This window comes from Plecotus auritus (genome assembly GCF_963455305.1).
Source record: "Plecotus auritus genome assembly, chromosome: 5".
NCBI lineage: Eukaryota > Metazoa > Chordata > Mammalia > Chiroptera > Vespertilionidae > Plecotus > Plecotus auritus.
In genome coordinates this window covers 126481149-126500891 of record NC_137776.1, presented here as the reverse complement: position 1 = coordinate 126500891, position 19743 = coordinate 126481149, and the positions used below count along the sequence as shown (strand labels likewise).

The window sequence follows — 19743 nt, the reverse complement described above, 5'->3', positions numbered from 1 at the left end:
AGAAGCGGAGGGGAGAGCAAGAGAACCCTCTGCTCTTTCGGCTCCGCGGGCCGGATAGAACAGCCGAACGGGCCGGATCCGGTCCGCGGGCTGTAGTTTGCCCACGGCTGGTCTAGGGCATACATTGACTTATGTTGAATGAGAATGTGATGCAACTCCACCACACAGACAACTTCCCAAATAATTCCTCCCAAAGAAATTACCTCTTCTACATTCCCTTTCAGCAGCTCTATTCGGGCGTGATAAAACAGCATGAGTGAGCCCTGAGGAGAAAGAGAACACACTGTTCAACTGTTGGCCCTGGCCAGGGGATCGCGGCTGAAACTACACTTGCGATTCTCGGCGTACGTTTGGAAACTGCTGCAGGAAGGGTGCCAGGAGACTCTCTGCTTCCACAAGGTTCACCTCTCCTGTCCCTGCAAATGTAACAGGAACAGCCTCAGTCTCCAGGAAACATGCAGACCCTGATAATCAATTCTTCCAAGTTCATTAACATGTAGCAAAGGCCTATTCATAGAAAAGATGAAAGCTGTTCATTTCTTTGAAAAATATAATAAGACAAGCCTCAGCTGCAACTTTCGTTTAAGAAAGCTCTAGGACAGACTAATTCTTAAGAATGGAGGTGGTTGTCTTAGATCCCTAATTGGAATGTCTGATTTGAATAGCATTATTAACTTATTTGAGCCCACATTTTAATTTAAAAGGAAATCTAGGATGCTAACATAGATCTCCTTCAACATTATAGAATTTTTTTAGCTATAAACAGATTTTAAAAATTCAATGAAAGAAACCCTCTACCATCCCTGACAAATGTTACTATTTTCCATCTTTATTCATAAATAAATAAATAAACAAACAGATTTAGACTATTACCACTTACTGATTTTTCAATTTTTACTTAGATGAAAGATAATCCACTGACAATGACATAAAATGTAGCCCAGCACTTACCAAGTATTAGGGAGATATAAGTATGGAAAGACAGAATAGTCAAGCAGCAGAGTGGAGACCTCATGCTTCTTCCAGATGCACCTTCCTGTAGCTGCAGGAGGCCCAGTTCCTGTGGGAATTAAGCGCATTTTAGAATGAGAAGAGATGCCTGGGAAATCATGTTCAGAAACTTTAAAATGCTAGCTCTTGTATCCCCACCCACCACAAAGGTGGGTTCATTTTTCAAGAGCTTAGAATAGTCATAATTCCTAACTAGAAACAAACTTTACATTTTAAAGTGGCATAAGACAATCTCACAAATTCTTTTGTATCATGTGATTCTAGGGAAAGAAAAAAGCAGAGCTCATTTCAGAGAAATGTTGTTATTGCTCTGATATAAATATTAACTTATTAAAACATACTGAGGATCTAAATGGAAGGCACTATGGTGGGTATAAATAAATATGGTTCTATGTCTCCAAAGACCTTTCCATCCAATAGAGAAGACAGTATACAAGCACATGATTTTACTAGAATATAGTGCGTGCCACATGAAAGATGAATGGTCAAGGGGAAGGGGAATGATTAAATACAGTCTGAATAGATAGAACATATCATGAAGAGATCACCGTAAGTACATAATGCCTTATGAAGAACAGATACAGTAGAATAAATGAGGGGGGAAATTAAAGGTTTTTGCCCTGACTGGGTGGCTCAATTGGGTACAGCATTGTCCCATAGACCAAAAGATTGTGGGTTTGATTCCAGGTCAGGACATATATCTAGGTTGTAGGTTCGATCCCCAGTTGGGGCATGTATGGGAGGCAACCAATTGATGGTTCTCTTTCTATTTTTCTCTCCTTCCTTTCCTTTCTCTCTTAAAAAAAAAACAACATATCCTCGGGGGAGAATTTTAAAAATTACAGGTTCTTATACGTATTCTCATACATTTCTTGAAACCTGCTCTCCTAATTAACAGGGATGGCTTTTGCAATAAGGCAACTTTGATAATAGCATATTGAATGCTATGATTAATAAATGTTATACAGTACAGAAACAAACTCATGGAAAACAAATGTCCTTGCTTAGTTTTATAGTGAAGCTTGTAAAAACACAAGGAAAACCAAAATACTGCAGCTATGCTTGATCAGGTGAATCATAAAATGTTAGACTTGGAAATCTAGCCAGTTTCCTGGTTCTACAAAAGACTCTGGGGTTGTAAAAAATGTTAAGGAAGCAAATTTGAACCACGCAACTGTACTGAAGGTCCAGCAAGCACAACACAGGTTGGGGCAAAAGTAAGGTTTTGTTGAGTACACGAAACATGGACTTTATTCTTGTATTATTAATTATTGCATTATTTTCCATCTGAATAACTGTAAACCTACTTTTGCTCCACCCTATCTTAGTAAAATAGAAGTTTTAATCTCAGAATTTAGGTAACAGAGATAAAAAATTTAACTTTCAGTAGAAAAAGCATCTCTAATTCCTAAAAAACATGATCAAGGACCAATGGCTCTTTATTATCCTGCAAACAAATTGCCAACAATTGTCATGTTGGTTATGAGGACATGTTGCATTGCTCTACTATTCAGTAAATAACATTTTATCTTCACTGTCAAAACTGAGATAAAATTAAATTTGTACCCTATTTCCAGAAAATCCTATAAATTCTAGTAGTCTGATAATCCGTGCTGGTAAAAGGGACAGCATCTGTAAGAAAAAAAAATAATACAAGTGTACTCACATGTTAGTGTATCTAACTATAGGTAAATGTTAAACTCCAAACAGCTTCAAGTTTTAATAATTCAGTAATATGAAAAATTAGAACCGAGTTGAAATCCACCAGGCGTGTCTCAATCATCACTTAGTGCACAGGTTGCGATCATTACTTGTGAATTAATTTCATTTAGCTAAGACAATAATCTAAAAAAAAATGTTTTTAAAAAGGAAAACCTGGTCTTTTCAGCATGCTCTAAAGACGTGCTCCTTTCATGTGTAGTGATGAAACGATGAGAAGGCAATTCCTCAGGGCCCACCTTTCCAGCGAGGTTTCTTTTAGCTTCCTCTTCAGAAAGCACAAGTGTGCTGTCTTCTGCATGACCTGCAGGCACCACCAGAAGTGGACCGCTGCACACTACAGCCCCTCCCTGGGACATCCCTGCAGAGCCGTGGCGAAGAGAAATCCTCCCCGCACAGAACATCCAGCACTGCACCTGGCTGTTCACTTTGCTTAGAAGGAGAAATGGCCACATATGTGATTCTATGCGATTCATAGCCCATGGTTTGCTTGGATGGTCAGGGATCTGGGAAGAACATGATGGGAACATTGATGACAAGAAGGTCTGCGGAAGAGGTGTGTGGATGGACCTCTCTGAATGGGCAAAAGCCATGAAGATAGTTGTGTCGCATGTGCATGTTCACTGAAGGCTGACCTCAGCAGAGGAGGATTTTAACGATCAGGTGGATGGGGTGACCCATTCTGTGGACAGAGGTCAGTCTCCTTGCTCAGCCACCTCTGTCAGCGATCCATGGGCTCATGAACAAAGTGGCTGTGGTAACATATACACTCATGCATACGATTCCTTTTACCAATTTATTTTCTCAACAATTCCAGTCAAACCTTAATAAAATTTCAAAATCTCTAATATATCACAATTTGACAGGTATCTGCTCCAAATGTTTCACCTCACCCAGAACATCAAAATCATTCCCCAAGTTATATCACTTTGTCACCTATTTTTCATTTCAGAGCCGTCATTGCTATAGCAACAATATTTGTGGGGTTTTTTAACTTTATTTTTTTTATTAGTACATATGTCTCCTTTTTTTCCAATTGACCTTCCCCCAGCCTCCTCTATCCCCCGGCACATGCCCTCACCCCCCTCCCAGTGTCTTGTGTCCATTGGTTATGCTTATATGCATGCATACAAGTCCTTCGGTTGATCTCTTACCTCCCCGCCCCATCACCCCCTGCAACAATATTTCTGATGTGGAAATGGAACTGGATTCCTAAGTCTTCTTACCAAAAAATGTTACTTCTCCATTCAGAGTGCTATATGCTTCCCTTATTGTACAACCCAAAATTATTCTGAACATGTGCAGGACTTTACAACACATACTGACCAAAGCTCCCACTGGGTCTCAACACAAGAAAACTGATCCCACTCTACCATTTACCAGCCAAACCCAGGCAGAGAGTCAGGGTGAGGTTCAAATGCAGTACAGAAGGCACTGAAAACCTATGATCTTTTACAAAAGATTCTGGTGGATATGTAATTATTTACTTACCAAATTAAAGGCCCCTATTCCAAGTTTGACACCCCCTTCAAACTCATGGAAGAATTGTTGCTCAACTTTGTTCTTCTGAAGTATATGCAGGATAGAAAGACATTCTCTGGATTGAAGAAAAAAGTTAGAGCATAAATTTATTATGACTCTGAAAATGACTGTTAAGTCAAATTTCACACTTACACACCATAAAATAATTGTCATTGGCCAAAATTCTAGAGAATATCTAGGTGGATGCTGCTGTGTTGAGTTTTACTTTTAAAGCTATTGCATAATTATCAGTAAGGAAAAATGACACGCTCATTTCTACACTGTTTACCAGGACTAAACCTCTGGGCTTAAAGCAAGAGAGGTTCAAACACCAGCAAGTATGAGCCAGGAAACGTAGGACTGCAGGACCTCGGTCTCCCAGTCTCCCACAATGTGGTGGAGGGGACTTCCTGGGTGCGGTCCATTCCTCAGCCACCCTATCTTCCATCAACTAACTGAGATGCTACTGACAAAAAAAACAACAACTGAATTTCAGTGTGATCGCCATAGTCTCCAATAGGCCAAATGAATTAGAACTTGTGACTAGGAAACACTGAAAGAAGAAAGCAAATTCCATCACAATAGCTCCATTTGTCCTCTTATTTTTTCCTGTTCCTCCAAGCAAATCTTACTGATTTATCACTTTAATATCTTCTCTATGCACTTCTCCCTTTCCCTTCACATCTTCAAAAGAGAAATGCAAATTAAACTCAATGACAAAGATATAAAATTTATGATAACCAGCCAAAACCGGTTTGGCTCAGTGGATAGAGCGTCGGCCTGCGGACTGAAAGGTCCCGGGTTCGGTTCCGGTCAAGGGCATGTACCTTGGTTGCGGGCACATCCTCAGTGGGAGGTGTGCAGGAGGCAGCTGATCGATGTTTCTCTCTCATCGATGTTTCTAGCTCTCTATCCCTCTCCCTTCCTCTCTGTGAAATATCAATAAAATATATTTAAAAAAAAAAAAAAAAAAAAAAAAAAAAAAAAAAAAAAAAAAAAAAATTTATGATAACCAGGAGTTGCCTACCAAATTGATAAGTATATTTTAAGGGTATTAAGAAATAACCAGATATTATGTATTATGATGTAATTATAATGCATGCACCTATATGTGTTTAAGCCAAATTAATTTAACCTAAATCTAATAATCCTGTAGCTCAAACTTGCAGATTACAGGAAATACAAGGAGCTATGAACTGAATTATGTCTCACCCCCCACAAATTCATAACCACCCAGTACACTGGTGGGACAATTAGAGAAAATTGAGTAAAGTCAATACATTAGTTCATAATATTGAATCAGTTAGTTTCTTGATTTTAATAACTGTACTGTGGTTCTATAAGATGTTAACTTTTGTGAAATTGAGTAAAGAATATCTGAAAATTCTTATAAAAATTCTGAAATTATTTCAAAGTGAAAAAAATTTAAAAACACACAAAAGTTTAAAGGTCTTCGTACTTTAGGATTATAAAAAAACACTTTTCTATGTTTTATTAGTATTCTTTTTTAAATATTCTAATATTAAATCTATATGAAATTTATTTTTGCATAGTCATTTTTTCAAAATGAAGACCAATTTTCCCAAAATCATTTGTTAAAGTCGCCGTCTTCCTCCACTGTTTTGAAAGAGATTTATGTATGTCTAGGAATTTAGTATATTTTAATACACACAAGTGTGTGTACACGTGAATACACATACATGATGCATCTGTTTCAAAACTCCATGTTCCAATCCACTCGTATATGTCTGTGCCATTATAAGACTATTTTAATTTCTTCAGTTTTTTAAGTTTTGAGTATTAGAAGCAATCAATTTTAACATTCATTTATATCTTCTAAAAATATTTTGAGAGAAAAACTAAAAACAGTTTATCAGGATGCCACAATCCATCCCCCTGCAGGGTTTTTGAATAAAATATAATTTTATGAAATCATTTTGGGTAAAAGTATCTCTAAAAATACTAAATGCTTCAGTCTGAAAATACACAAGAAAAAAATGAAGAACACCAAAAATGGTAGCTATATGGATACATAAAGAAGACTCTAATATAAGACTGTTTCAACAAAAGATTGGCACTGCATTGTGAGGTTTATAATATGCATATGTGTACTATCATCAGAGTAATATAGAAGACAACAGATAGAATATGAAACTATACTTTTGCAAAGTTCTTATATTTTATGTGTAATGGTACAATATTAACTCTATGTTGACCGTGACAAGAAGTATATTGCAATCACTAGAGCAACTATTAAAAAATTAAAGATGGCTATAGCTGTGAAAATAGAAGGATTATTTATTTTTTAATTTATTAAAGCAAAAGAAGGAGAGAAACAAATGAGGCAAAGTGAAAAAACAAAATGGTAGTCACAAGTGCAAACATATTGTCATATTGAGAAAAAACGCAGGACACAACGATGCACAGCTACAAGAAATGCAATTTAAATATTTTTAAAAGGTTTAAAGTAAAAGAATATATGCCACACAGACACTAATTGTAAAATAGCATGAATAGCTGTATTAATATCAGGAAAAAAAGATTTCAAGACAAGGAATATTACAAGGAGTTAAGTAGGGACAATTCATACTTATAAAAAGGTTAATTTATTGGGAAAATAAACCAATTAAAAATATATAAGCCTAACAACAGAGTTTCTAAATATACAAAGCAAATATTGATGTCACTAAAGGGAGAAATAAATGACTCCAGAATCAAAGTTAGAGAGTTTTAACATTGTGAGTAAATGATAAAACCGTTAGATAAAAATCAGAAAGATTGCAGAAGCTATGAATAATACCATGGTCTACCTTAATTGAACATTAGAATCACTGCAGAAATTCTATTGGGCAATGCTGCTCTAGAGGCTGGGCCAAAGATATACCTGTTATTTTAAATTTATGAATTGTTTTTAGAAGAGAGATACTAAGATTATCTAAACATAAATTATCAGCTAATGTTTAGCTGTTTTCCCTTAAAATTACATTGAAATTGAAATTCTGTTGTCCTACAGCAATCAATTAATAAGCCAGAAATCAAGTGCATTTTTACCAACATCAAATAAAAAAAAAAATTCTGAAGTACAAAATGGTACATAGTACAGGAATCCTTTAAAAACCACATGATCATGGTCAAAGGTATAAACTTCCAGTGGTAAGATTTAAAAAGCCCATATCTTGCCCTAACTGGTTTGGCTCAGTGGATAGAGCGTCCGCCTATGGACTGAAAGGTCCCAGGTTCAATTCCAGTCAAGGGCCTGTACCTTGGTTGCGGGCACATCCCCAGTAGGAGGTGTGCAAGAGGCAGCTGATCGATGTTTCTCTTTCATTGATATTTCTAGCTCTCTATCCCTCTCCCTTCCTCTCTGTAAAAAAATCAATAAAATATATTTAAAAATAAATAAATAAAAAGCCCACATCTTAAATTTTAACTTACTTATATATATGGTAACTTGTTCTAATTTTGAGTCCACCTTTGATGAAGTTGATCATATTTTCATCCTGAAAACAATTCAATTAAATAATTAGATCAGTTAGCAAGAGATTCTTAAACATTCCCCACAGCTATGTAGTTGTGTGGTCTGAACAAGATACCATCTTTTGAGAACATCATTTCTTAAATTAAAACATTCTTATTATTTTATATTTGAAATACCATTTCGTCATTTTTCTTCAAAGTTAGAGGACAACAGAAAGGAAACATTTTTTAAATTCTCAAATGACTTTAAGAAAGTAATTAAAGAAATAACTCTCACAATTAGGGGCCATATAGGTGAATACAAACCTACTTGAATGAGCAACTTTCTTCTTGGTTCAATAGAATCCAAAATGGTTGGCTTTAGGAATATGATCTAAGGCCTTTCCTGTCCCTGTCCATCATACTCCAGCCAATGGGATTACGGTTCTTTTTTCACAGGGTATTTTAATAGGCAGAGACCATTTATCATTGTGAATGCCATTCATATACATTTCCAAACTAAAAATAACTGTTCTGGATTCTAAATTTGTTGTCAATAATATGAAGTTTTGTTTTGTTTTGTTTGTTTTTTTGGGGGGAGGGGGGAATGAACTTCTCTTTGCCTAATGGTCATCAACCATCAAATTGAGGCAGTTGCCCTAAATGAATGGCATTTTTAGACTCAGCATTCTAAGGTTCCAAGAGTCTCTTTAAAAAGCATACCAAATAACTCCTTGAAGGAAGTTACTATAGGGTAGCAAAAGGAGGTTTACAGTTGTCTGTATGGGAAATAATAATAATACAAGAATAAACGCTGTTTTGTGTACTCACAACTGTAAACCTACTTTTGCCCCACCTGGTATAATAGATGATGCAAATGGAGATGGCCCCAAGTTTCCCATTTCCAAGAATACTTTTCTAAGCTATTAATATCAGAAAGATACTCTGGTATTTATCTCCTGTGCACTTGAACATTGTCTGAAGCAAAAATGACTTTAGTTTACTAATTTCATTAGTTACTTAAATATTTAACATTTAAATTATTATAATATTAATAAGTACAAAATTCACTACATAATTTTTATCATTGTGTTTTAAGGCATTTTATGATTACACAAATTGCAATAATGGCCAGAAAACAATTTGCTTAAATTAGATTAAAATCTGCCTCAAATAAGAATATTTCATTTCATGATTCACCAAACATTAGCTGAATGCCTATTTTACACCAGAGCACCCGGATGCAAAATTAGACGAAAGCAATGCAATGTGCTCAGGGATGGAGGAATGCATACAGATGGAGACATGCACAGCAGGATGCTATAACAGCACAAAGGTAGGAGGGCTGGAGGACGGGAAGTATCAGTGCTTAAAGCACATGTGTACTCACACCACACACACACACACACACAATGATTAGGAAGTAGCCTGGTGAAGAAAGGTAAAGCAGATGTAAACTTCGCAAGCAAAGGAAAATTCAGTGGGAAGGCGAGAAAGCATTACAGGTCAAGGGGTGCTTGGCCATCCTCAGCACTGCTGCAGAAATCTACAGCAAAGGGAATGACGAAGGAGTAAGAAAGCCACCTCTACCCAGGCCACTCAAATATGCAACATACCTGCCACCTGAGGCTGTCGGGAAGAGGGGAGTAGGGAACTTGGGGGAGATACTGGTTTAGTTGGAAAAAGCCTCCTCCATCTCTGGTATTCTAATACAGAACCCCTGCTGTAGTCCGTGAGAACTACTCAAGGCTGAAGCAGAGGAATGACAAGGTGAGGTTCTCCTCTTTGAGAGGGTGCTCAACTGCACAATGGAGAATGAGCGGGAGGTCAGAGAAATTAGTCACTAGGTTGCTGTCCAGCCCGGGCAAGAGCTGAGGCGCACCTCCACTAGACAATTACAGTCAGAAGAAAGAGGAAGAGCGGGAGCTGCTAACTCTTCCCAAGGTCAAAGAGGCATGACCATGAGACTGACTGGATATGGAGGCATGCAGAAGAGGAAAACCATGGATATCTCCCGGACGTTTGATTACAAGTATCCAAGCGTAACATAAGCCTTCAAATCATAGATTTGATGGTCAGATCCCCATTGGGAAACAAATCAGAAAAAAGCGAAGGCCTCCGTGACTAACATTAGGTTTATTTACTAAGGCAGTAAGACTTGTTTTTAATCAGCCTTCATAATATGTTGGATTTTAGGAAACAGGGTCATGGGCCTAATGGATTCAATTTTGCCAAACCAGAATCCAACCTAAGAAGTCAACCTCCAGCAAAAGAGAAAAGCAATTCTCAAGACAATGTGAAACACTGAGATTGAGGAAGATTCTTTTCATATTACAGCTGAATTTCTACCTCTTATAATCTCCACCCCACGGCTGCCCCACGGCGCCCATCACCGCCACCCATGTTTTTTAGAAGCATTGGGTGATACAAGGATAGGTACTGGTGGCAACAGTCCCTAGAGGTGAAATTAAAATGCCTCCTAAGGAAAGATTCATGGTCTTGTTAATGACTTTTTAAAAATGCTCATTCAAAGGAAGACCTAAAAGCAAGACAGGGGAATGACAATAGAAAGAGGGAGAAAAATAAAATCTGAAGTATGCATGAAAAGTGTGGCTCTCAATGCATACATAACTGAGCTTTGCTGAAGCATCTGATGCAAGAAGGGAATGGCCAAGGACTAAGGAAGCCTTTTATGTCCAGGCCACTGCTGTGTGCAGCCCTCTACCAATAATCGCAAGCACAGAGGGAGAGAGAAGCTCAGTTTTCATACAGAGGAGCATCCTGAAATTAGGTGTGGTATGTGCAAGACAGTTTCTTTAAAAGGCAGTAGTTTCCAGTAGACTGAAGTTTGAAACAGACTCTAAGTACATGTGAATAGGAATAAAGCTCCCTGGTTTATCAGAATAACAAGTATCTTTCATTGCAACTCTAAGTCAAAAGAACTGAAGTGCTGACATCGAAGGGGCCATGTTTTTTCTATGGAGTTCTGGCAGGCTACCCCAGCAATATGGACTCTCAAGCAAAGGTTTGTTACCTGCACAAACGTGAGTGCTGCTTTCTGCAGGAGACACTCGGCATAACAGATTTCGGCATGCATTTCCTCTATTAAAAAAAACAAATAAAATCATATTAAGGAAAATCCCAAGTCCACAGTAATTGCTCAGAGATGTTCAGAAAAGATTGGTAGATAAATGAACCCAAGAGAAATGCAAAACCCTAGATCGCCCTGATGCATCCGTAAAAGTGGAACGATGACCTCCGTTCTCAAGTCTCTCCGCAAGATTTTCCCAGAATGTGCAAACTGGCTCAGGAAAGTCATCTTATGGTTCCATTCAAATGTGAGGGCAAGGAGTCGGGCCGTTAGTTTCAGGGACCCAAACTCAGCTCACAAGAGGAAACCAAAACTCAAAAGCATTAAAACAAAAACAGAAAACCACTTATTTTTATTAATAATATTCAAGTTTAACACAGTTATAAAGATTGAAAAAACTAACTTACATTTGTGAATTCAAGCTTCTAAAATATGAAGGTAGGATAATCATGGCAATGATCAGACACATTAGTAACCTGAAAACAGCCATTCTCTAGAGCTCTGTGAAAAAGAACTGTCCTGTGTGCACACGTCATGGCCCCTACACACAAAAGATGAGAAAAACGCACGAGCCAGGTTTTAGGCTATTTTGATGGCTGTGACACCGAGCACGGGAACAAAGCCCTGGCACGGGCGGGCTGTGCAGCTTGCATATCCTAGCGGCACGTGGAGTGCCTCAAACACTGGGTCTATCTTCCCAAACAAGCCATTACACTTGCAGAGATTGGGGAGAAGCAGAGAATCTTTGCATTTTTGCATTAAAAACATCAGTAGATTCCTGTTTTATCCCTGACATACAAACAGGTAGTAAATGAGCTTGAGGAGTTTAACAGCCTGGGTTGGAGGAGAGTATTGCCAAGTACTTAGCGGCAGGACCTCAAGAAAGCTCCCCGCCTCTCTCTGCTGGTCTCCTCCTATACGGCCTGGCTACAATGTCTCTGCTTCAGAGCTCAGGAACCCCGTGAGATGCTGGGTGTGGAGCTCACCATTCAGAGAAGCACTTGATACATAAATAAAGCAGGACATTTTGTGTGCCATACTGAAAACTAGGGTGTTTCTGTGCTAGTGGAAAAGCTGTTGAATTAAACTGGATAAGAACTATTGCTTTTATTTACACACCAGACCTCCAACCACACACACACACACACACACACACACACACACACACACACACACACTGCACACCACTGGTTTTCACAAATGGGTTCACCGTCCTGCCATGCTCATATTCCACAGATTGAATTTACAAAAAAGCAACTCTGCAGCTAAGATCGCCCGCGAGCACCCATAAGGATGGGGCCACACCTGAGGAGTGATGGCCTGTGCACATCCTGGCAGCATCGACAGGGTCTCAGTCCTTCGAAATACCCCACCTCCACATGTGCTTTCGGACTTTCCCAGTGTATGCAGTCGATAAAAACGGGCAACTTCTATTTGTAGAGTCACCTGAATATTCTCTCCCCCAGGTACACTTATAACGAAGTGGGCATGGTTAGGAACTATTCACTTTGAAAGCCTGCTCAGTAACCCAGACTGCTGGCGTGGGGCAGGTGCCGAGGGGAAGCTGCCGTTGGGCGAGGGAAGTACAGAGCACCTGCAGGTGTGCCTGTGGCTGAAGCACCAGGTGCAAAGGGAGGCGTGGCCACTGAGTCTGGAAATGTAAGTCGGAGCTAAATTATGGACAACCCTGACTGTCAGAGTCGGGGCTCGATTCGGGAGGCAATGATGCGTCCTCGCAGAGATCTGAGCAGAAGGGTGGCAGGGTCAGGGTTAAGTTAAAGACAGACCAAGCTATCAGCAGCTAAAGGATGTAAGCAGAAAGCAGAGATAAAAGGCAAGGACGTTTGAACTCTATGCACTATACGTACCTATTCTTCACATTAAATCCCTCTCACATCCTAAGCACTGCCTATAACTATGTGTTCCTCAAGGCAATTTGAAAGCCATTCAGGGCAATATGCCAGCCACGAGAGAAGGACGGGAGTGTTCCATGTTAAACCCATGAAAAGTTTAATTAACTGTATTTCCTCCTGCACACAACCAGCCACTCAAGGATGTAAATGAAAATTACCAAGAGGAAAAACAAATCACATGCTAAAGCTACAATGTTTTGACATGCTTCCTTGAACACAAAGTCTGTTTGGGTTGCAGTGGCAGCCAAATTCATTAGGAATAAATGCAACTTAATTTATGAAAGCCTATTTCTTCACAATTTCTTAGTTCACTGAAGGAAATATCTTCATTTTGCATTGAAATGTTAGCTAAGCATGCCTTCGGGTATAAAAGTCTAAGTAAACCTATATTTCAGAATAGGCTATAGTCATAAGTTCACTTATTTTTTTTAACTTATGATTTTTAAAATTATTTTTATTTTTTAGAGCTGTTTTACTAGTAGACTCACAGCAAAATTGAGTGCATGGTATAGATTTCTCACATAGCCTCTACCCCCACACATGCATAATCTCTCCCACTATCAACAATCCTCCCCTTCCCGATGATACATTTGTTACAATTGATGAACCTCCACTGATATCATAATCACCCAAAGTCCATAGTTTACACGAGGTTTCACTCTTGATGTTGCACATTCTCTATATTTGGACAAACGTACAATGACATGTATTCACCATTATGGTATCCTACAGGGTGCCTCAGTCCCTAAAAATCCTCCATGTTCCACCTATTCACGCCTCCACCTGATCCCCCGGCAGCCACTGATCTTTTCACTCTCTCCATAGTTTTGCCTTTTACCGAATGTCATAAACTTAGAGTCATACAGTATGTAGCCTTTTCCAATGGGTGTCTTCCACTTAGTAATATGCATTTAAGGTTCTTCCATGTCTTCCCATGATTTCATAGCTCTTTCTTATTCTTAGTGCTAACTAATATTCCATTGTCTGGATGTTTATTTATCCACTCACCTACAGGAAGACATCTTGGTTGCTTACAAGTTTGGGCATTTATGAATAAAGCTGCTATAAACATTCAATTGCAGGTTTTTGTATAGACATAAAGTTTCAGCTCTTTGAGGGAGTATTAAGGAGAGCGACTGCTGGATTGTATGGCAAAAGTATGTTTCATTTCATAAGAGACTGCCAGACTAGCTTCCAAAGTGGCTGTACCATTCTGCATTCCCATCAGCCATGAAGGAGACTCCCCAAGGCTCCACATCCTTGCCAGCATTTCCTGTGGTCAATGTTCCAGGTTTTGGACATTCTAACAGGTGTGTAGTAGTGTCTCATTGTTGTTTACTTTTTAATATTTAGTAAAAAGTATTCCAGATTTTCTAAAATGCTATGTCCAATGACATAATAAAAAGATCAGAAAACAGCACCATCTGTTGTCAAGATCTCTAACGCAGGAACAATTCAACATTTCCCTTATCTGTATATGACACATTCTATGACCTTTTCTACACATCTACAGGAGAAAGTTTGGGTTACAGAGGAAAGAACTACGGCTTAGGGAAAGGTAGACCAGGTTTGAACCCTGCTCTGTTGGACCATGTGTTTAAACTTCTGAACATTAGTTCCTACTCCATAAAAAGGAAGTTCCACAGATTAGATTGAATAATGCTGAGGAAAGCATCGCGAACGATGTCTGACACACAGACATAATGGGGCATTATCACTATTACTTTTTAGATGATGATTATTATTTATACTAACACTAAAAATACTGTTATTCTTCCCAAAACTAAGGTTAAAAAAAATCTCAAATGTCAGCCTTCATATTGCAAGAAAACAAACAAACAAGGAAAGCAGAAGGCAAAAGGCCACCTGAGAGAAACCAGATAGAGGAAAACAGAAAAAATACAGATGAAAGAGTCAAATTTCTTCAGGGCCCATTTAAATTCCCACTGACCAACTTTAGTGGCCTTTAGGATTACTGGGGCCAATTTACATCAATGACCCAAAGATGGAAAATATGAAGCCATATTCTACCCAAAATCAAGGGGATAAAGAAAATTCTTATGGGTTCCTACAGGTCAGTTTCTGGAGAAAAAGGTAGTGGGCTTTGGCTGCCTGGAGTGACACAGGAAATGCCATTCTGTTCTGTAATGGTTTAAGGGCCAACATCATACCCTTTAGGAACAAGTCCCATAGGCCTCTCCTGTGATCAGCACCTAGCCTCACATCATACAAATGTTCCCAAGTTCTTCAATGTCTATAACAGGTTGGTGACAATGTTCTTCTAACAAAATAAAACCTCATAATACAACACATTAAAAAACTGTGTCTGGCCCTGGCCATTTTGGCTCAGTGGATAGAGCGTCAGCCCATGGACTGAAGGGTACCAGGTTCGATTCCAGTCAAGGGCACGTACCTCGGTTGCAGGCTCGATTCCAGATCCTGGTCAGGGGGTGTGTGGGAGGCAACCAATAGATGTGTCTCTCTCACATCGATGTTTCTCTCAATCTCCCCCGCACGCTCTCTAAAAATCAATGGAAAAATACCCTAAGGTGAGGATTAACAAAAAATAATAAAAAATAAATAAAAAACTGTGCCTGACATACATGTGAAGACCAGGCATGACTCTGACAGCTGTATCCAGAATAGTTCTTGCCTTAATCAGCCACAGCCACTTCCACTATTGGTGCTACCTCTTCCAGGGAGTCAGTTTGACAATGACGACAGACACGTGCACAAATTCTCCTCAGATGGCAGAGCTTTACTCTAGGCTGGCCACGTCTGAAGAACATGATTTTCTCTTCTGCAGGACATCTGGGTGTTCTTTTCTTAGAAACAATTCTGACTAGAGTGTAACACTTATAAAACAGAGCTGATCAGGCACCTTCTGCCCTCATCTCAGTGGGAACGTGAAGGAATTGACAACAAAAAGAGTCATTCCCTTTCCTCTCCAACTAATCAAAGTGCTATGGCCATTCCTGGATTCTCAAATATTTCCTAAATATCCACAAACCAAACATCTTCCATACTGTGAAACATAACCAATGTGTTTTCTTAAGATATCAAAATTACTCCTTTTACCTTGAAAACAATTTTAATAGCTTGCAGAAAAATAGCAACTCTCATACATGGGTGGTAAAAATATAAACTGACCTAACTCTTTGGAGAAAACATAGGTAGCATTATAAATATTAATAACTTTCAAATCCTAAGTCCCAGTCATTTCACTTTTAGGACTTTATCCTCTGAAACACTTACAAAAATGTATGAAGACATAGGTACTAGAATTTTAGGACATGCTCTGGCTGGGTGGCTCGGTTGACTGGAGCATCATCCCATACACCTAAATGTAGCAGGTTTGATTCCCAGTCAGGGCACATACCCAGGTTGTGGGTTTGATCCCCAGTCTGGGAGAGTGCAGGTGGCAACCGATTGATGTTTCTCTCTCACATCAATGTTTCTCTGTCTCTCCCTCCCTCTCGCTTCTTCTGTCTCTAAAATAAATGAAAACATACGCTCGGGTGAGGATTTTTTTAAAAAAGAATTTTAGGACAGCATCATTTGTAATAGTGAAAAAATAAAAACAATTCAACTGTTCTTCAATAGATAAAAGCAAGTAATTTATAGTACCCCATCCAGTGGAGTACTACATAACTATTAAACAGAATGAAATACAAGTTATATATACTGGCATGTGAAAACATCAATATCCCAAAAAATAATATTGTAGAACAATATATCCTGGTATGTTATGTAATTCTATGCTTGCAAAAATGAATAATACTTGAACAACTATAAATACCCCCTGTCTACCTTGTGTATATTTATATATGTACACAGAAAAGTCTGCAAGGCTTCAAAACCAACTCCTACCAGTAGTTACTTCTGGAAGGTATGATGGGGAAGAGAAAAAGACATTCCATTTACTTTATATGATATATTTAAGTATTGGATCTTACGAGCATGATCCTGTTTCGATTTTTCAAAGAAAGGGAAAAAATGTAATCTTTTAAATGACTCTTACCTTCGGTCATCTGTTCCAATGATCCTCTAGAAAGGAGACTTGAGAAAGATTCTACAACCGTGCTTTTTTTCCTATATCTGCATAGAATAAGCAGGAGGGAAGGAAAGAGGAAGAAGAAGAAATTAGCCCGAGCTCCTTGACGTTCACTTCAGTCACAATCACACCAGAGAGTCATGAAGGCAGGCAGAGCTCAACACCACGTCCCCAGGGCAGAGACCACCCTTGTCAGCACTGCAGCCCCACCTCCCAGCACCGGGCTGGCATGCGGGGGCACTCAACCCCTGCTCGCTGAACAGTGAGTGGACAGACCCACACAAAACAGTGACCCCAACCTGCCAAGCACCTCCCCTAATCTGTGGCTGAACTCAGCATTTCTGTGGTAAGACTCACCACAGATAAAGAATGAACGTAAGAGTGCAATACTTGAAAGCTCTCTCTTCATGTGTGGGGCTTGCCACAAAATTAGGTGAGTATATAATTTCACCAAGGTTAAAATTCACCAATGCTAGCTAACAGCTTTTGCTAGGGTCCTCCTATGGACACAGAGCAAAGATTAAAATAAAATTGAAAACCCATCTCATTTTTACCAACCAAAGTGTTCAACTACTTTCTTTGTAAGCAAATAAAACATTCCTTTCTGAATTGGCAGCATCCCCTACAAAAAGAAGAATGTGCCTTGCTTGGCCTGGTTCGGGTTGCAGTACGTAAACTCACCACAGGGAGACCCTGGAGCGGCTTGCTGCTAACCCCACTGAAATCTCAGCCCTGCTGGGTACTTCAAGTTACCACAAATGCCACACGTTTGGCCAAACGAAAAGCATACTCTAATTTCTAATAGGGATTTTTGTCTCTATTACATAAAACTACATGAGGCCAAGAAAGCTCTGAAGCTCAAGTACTTTTCTTACAACTGTGGCCAACTTCCAACAGCTCAGTCAGGCAAACCGCATTCATTTGATCACACAGACATATAGGTTTATAGTCGTATCTCAAGCATGTAATTACTAAGTTCATACTTTTGGCAGGTTTGTAAGGCGTCCCTCATGGCAGAAATGCCATTTTGGATGTCCTGTTGCTCGAAGGTCATGATGGCCTGCAATACCACAATGGTACTGTAGCCCAAGGCATGGTACATGCTGTCCTTAGCCCTGGGGGCAACACAGGGAATTAGCACATTTCAATTAAAACTGGAAAGCATTCAGGTCTAGTCTGATTGTCATCATGAGAAATCCTAATACATGCATGTCTTAACTTTCACAGTGACAATCTTTATTCCTTTGCCATAGTCACTGAAAGAATAGGGACTGTAAAAGACGGGCCCTAAAGCACTCGCGTATGGAGGATTTAACGATTTAAGCTCACACAGGCAGCACAGAACACTGCAGGTTGAAAGAGAAAGAGATGAGATGCTTTTCCCTGTTTCAGCACAAGGGGGCTGCCTGCGGGTTCATTTACTGGAAAATGTTTCAAAGCAAACCACTTTTCCCCGGTTGAACCAGGGGCAGTGTACTGCCTTTAGCTCTGATATAAATGCTACAATAAAAGCCACTAGAAATGTATTTTGTGACAGATTCTGATATTTTTTGAAAGATAAAGACTCATTAAAAATTGTCCCCTCTCTGCCCTAGCCGGTTTTGCTCAGTGGATAGAGTATCAGCCTACAGATCAAAGGGTTCCCGGGTTCGATTCCGGCCAAGGGTATATACCTTGGTTGCAGGCTCCTCCCCGGCCCAGGCCCTGGTCAGGGCTTGTGTAGGAGGCAGTCAATCAATGTGTTTCTCTCACTGTCTTTCCCTCTTTCTTCCCTATAAAATCAATGGGAAAATATCCTCGAGTGAAGATTAACAAAAATAAAAATAAATTGTCCCCTTTCCTCTCGAAGCCAGAGGCAACATTTTTGCAATAAAGTTAGGTAGGAGACAAAAGCACATTTTAATCTCCATCGCTAATCTAATCCCATTATCTGAGATTCCTGATTAAAGTTCTTGATAATTCACATTACCAGTGAGAATCACTTAGATTCTTAAGAAGGTCAGTTAGTCCTGATATATGACATACACCCCAGATTCTCAGGCTGTGAAAAAAACCTCACCATCGCTTTTCTCAACTTCTTAAGTTATGCTAATTATTTGTAAGATGTAAACTATCAATGCACGATTCTGTTTTTAATTCAAATATAATCACAAAAGCCTGCTGCTGTGCAAAACAAGTGCAAGCCACTTTATTCTCTTCCCCCACGGAAACAGTCTAAACATCCTTCGGTAATTTGCAGCTTGTCCTGAACATTGAGGGCACTGGTTGTTCAAAAGGACTGCAAGGAATAAGAGCAGCCCAAAGTTAATCAGTAACTGGGGTTTTAAACCTCGTATTTAAACCGGAAGGTCCTCCAAGAGGAAAAAAAGTATTCAAGTAGGAAAAATATATTCTTAAGAGTGACACCTGCATAAAGATCAGAGAATCTATAGCTCCATTAAATACAATACTAAATCATTTATTTTCATTCCATATTATGTCCAGCTGATTTCAGTGGCACAGAAAAAAAAAGGAGACGTGTTTGACTAAAAAAGAAGCCGGGCAGGCAGGCTGAGAGAGGAGAGACAAAGAAAAAAATACAGACAAGACAGAGAGAAGACAGGGAAAGGTAGAGACACAAGATAGAGAGATGGAGAAGTCACTGAGCGAAAAGGTAGGAGACAGGCAAGGTAGTGGTTGCGAGACAAGCGATGGAGACAGCACTGGACAATTTCTGCAGGCTACGGGCTTCACCATCTATTTTAACATATGTTCCTAACCTCTGAAATGCTAATGGACCAAGATCATCTAAATCTGAATAGAACTGCCTTTGCAGTTTCTCAGTAGGTAAATCCATTTCTAAGATTCAAGGTCAAGGACAAGAATCACATCATGCTACTGATGGCTCAAAAGAGTAAGATTCCTACTTTTGTGCCCAGCTAAGCTTCTAGAAAATTATGATATAAGGTCTAAGCTTAACCCAAGGAAGTGACTGTGTC

The 19743-nt window shown here is 39.2% G+C and overlaps 1 protein-coding gene across 3 annotated transcripts in view; it reads right to left on the bottom strand.

Moving 5' to 3' along the window:
* The window catches only part of TTC39B (tetratricopeptide repeat domain 39B), a 126084-nt gene that overhangs the window by 31706 nt on the left and 74635 nt on the right, over positions 1 to 19743 (bottom strand). For all 3 annotated transcript variants that reach the window (XM_080667214.1, XM_080667216.1, XM_080667215.1), the window contains 9 exons: positions 17749 to 17880; positions 16733 to 16809; positions 10742 to 10809; positions 7687 to 7751; positions 4222 to 4327; positions 2578 to 2643; positions 952 to 1060; positions 349 to 416; positions 204 to 263 (listed from right to left, as the gene is read on the bottom strand). In XM_080667214.1, coding sequence (XP_080523340.1) covers positions 204 to 263; positions 349 to 416; positions 952 to 1060; positions 2578 to 2643; positions 4222 to 4327; positions 7687 to 7751; positions 10742 to 10809; positions 16733 to 16809; positions 17749 to 17880 — 751 coding nt within the window. The remainder of the gene's footprint in view (positions 1 to 203; positions 264 to 348; positions 417 to 951; positions 1061 to 2577; positions 2644 to 4221; positions 4328 to 7686; positions 7752 to 10741; positions 10810 to 16732; positions 16810 to 17748; positions 17881 to 19743) is intronic.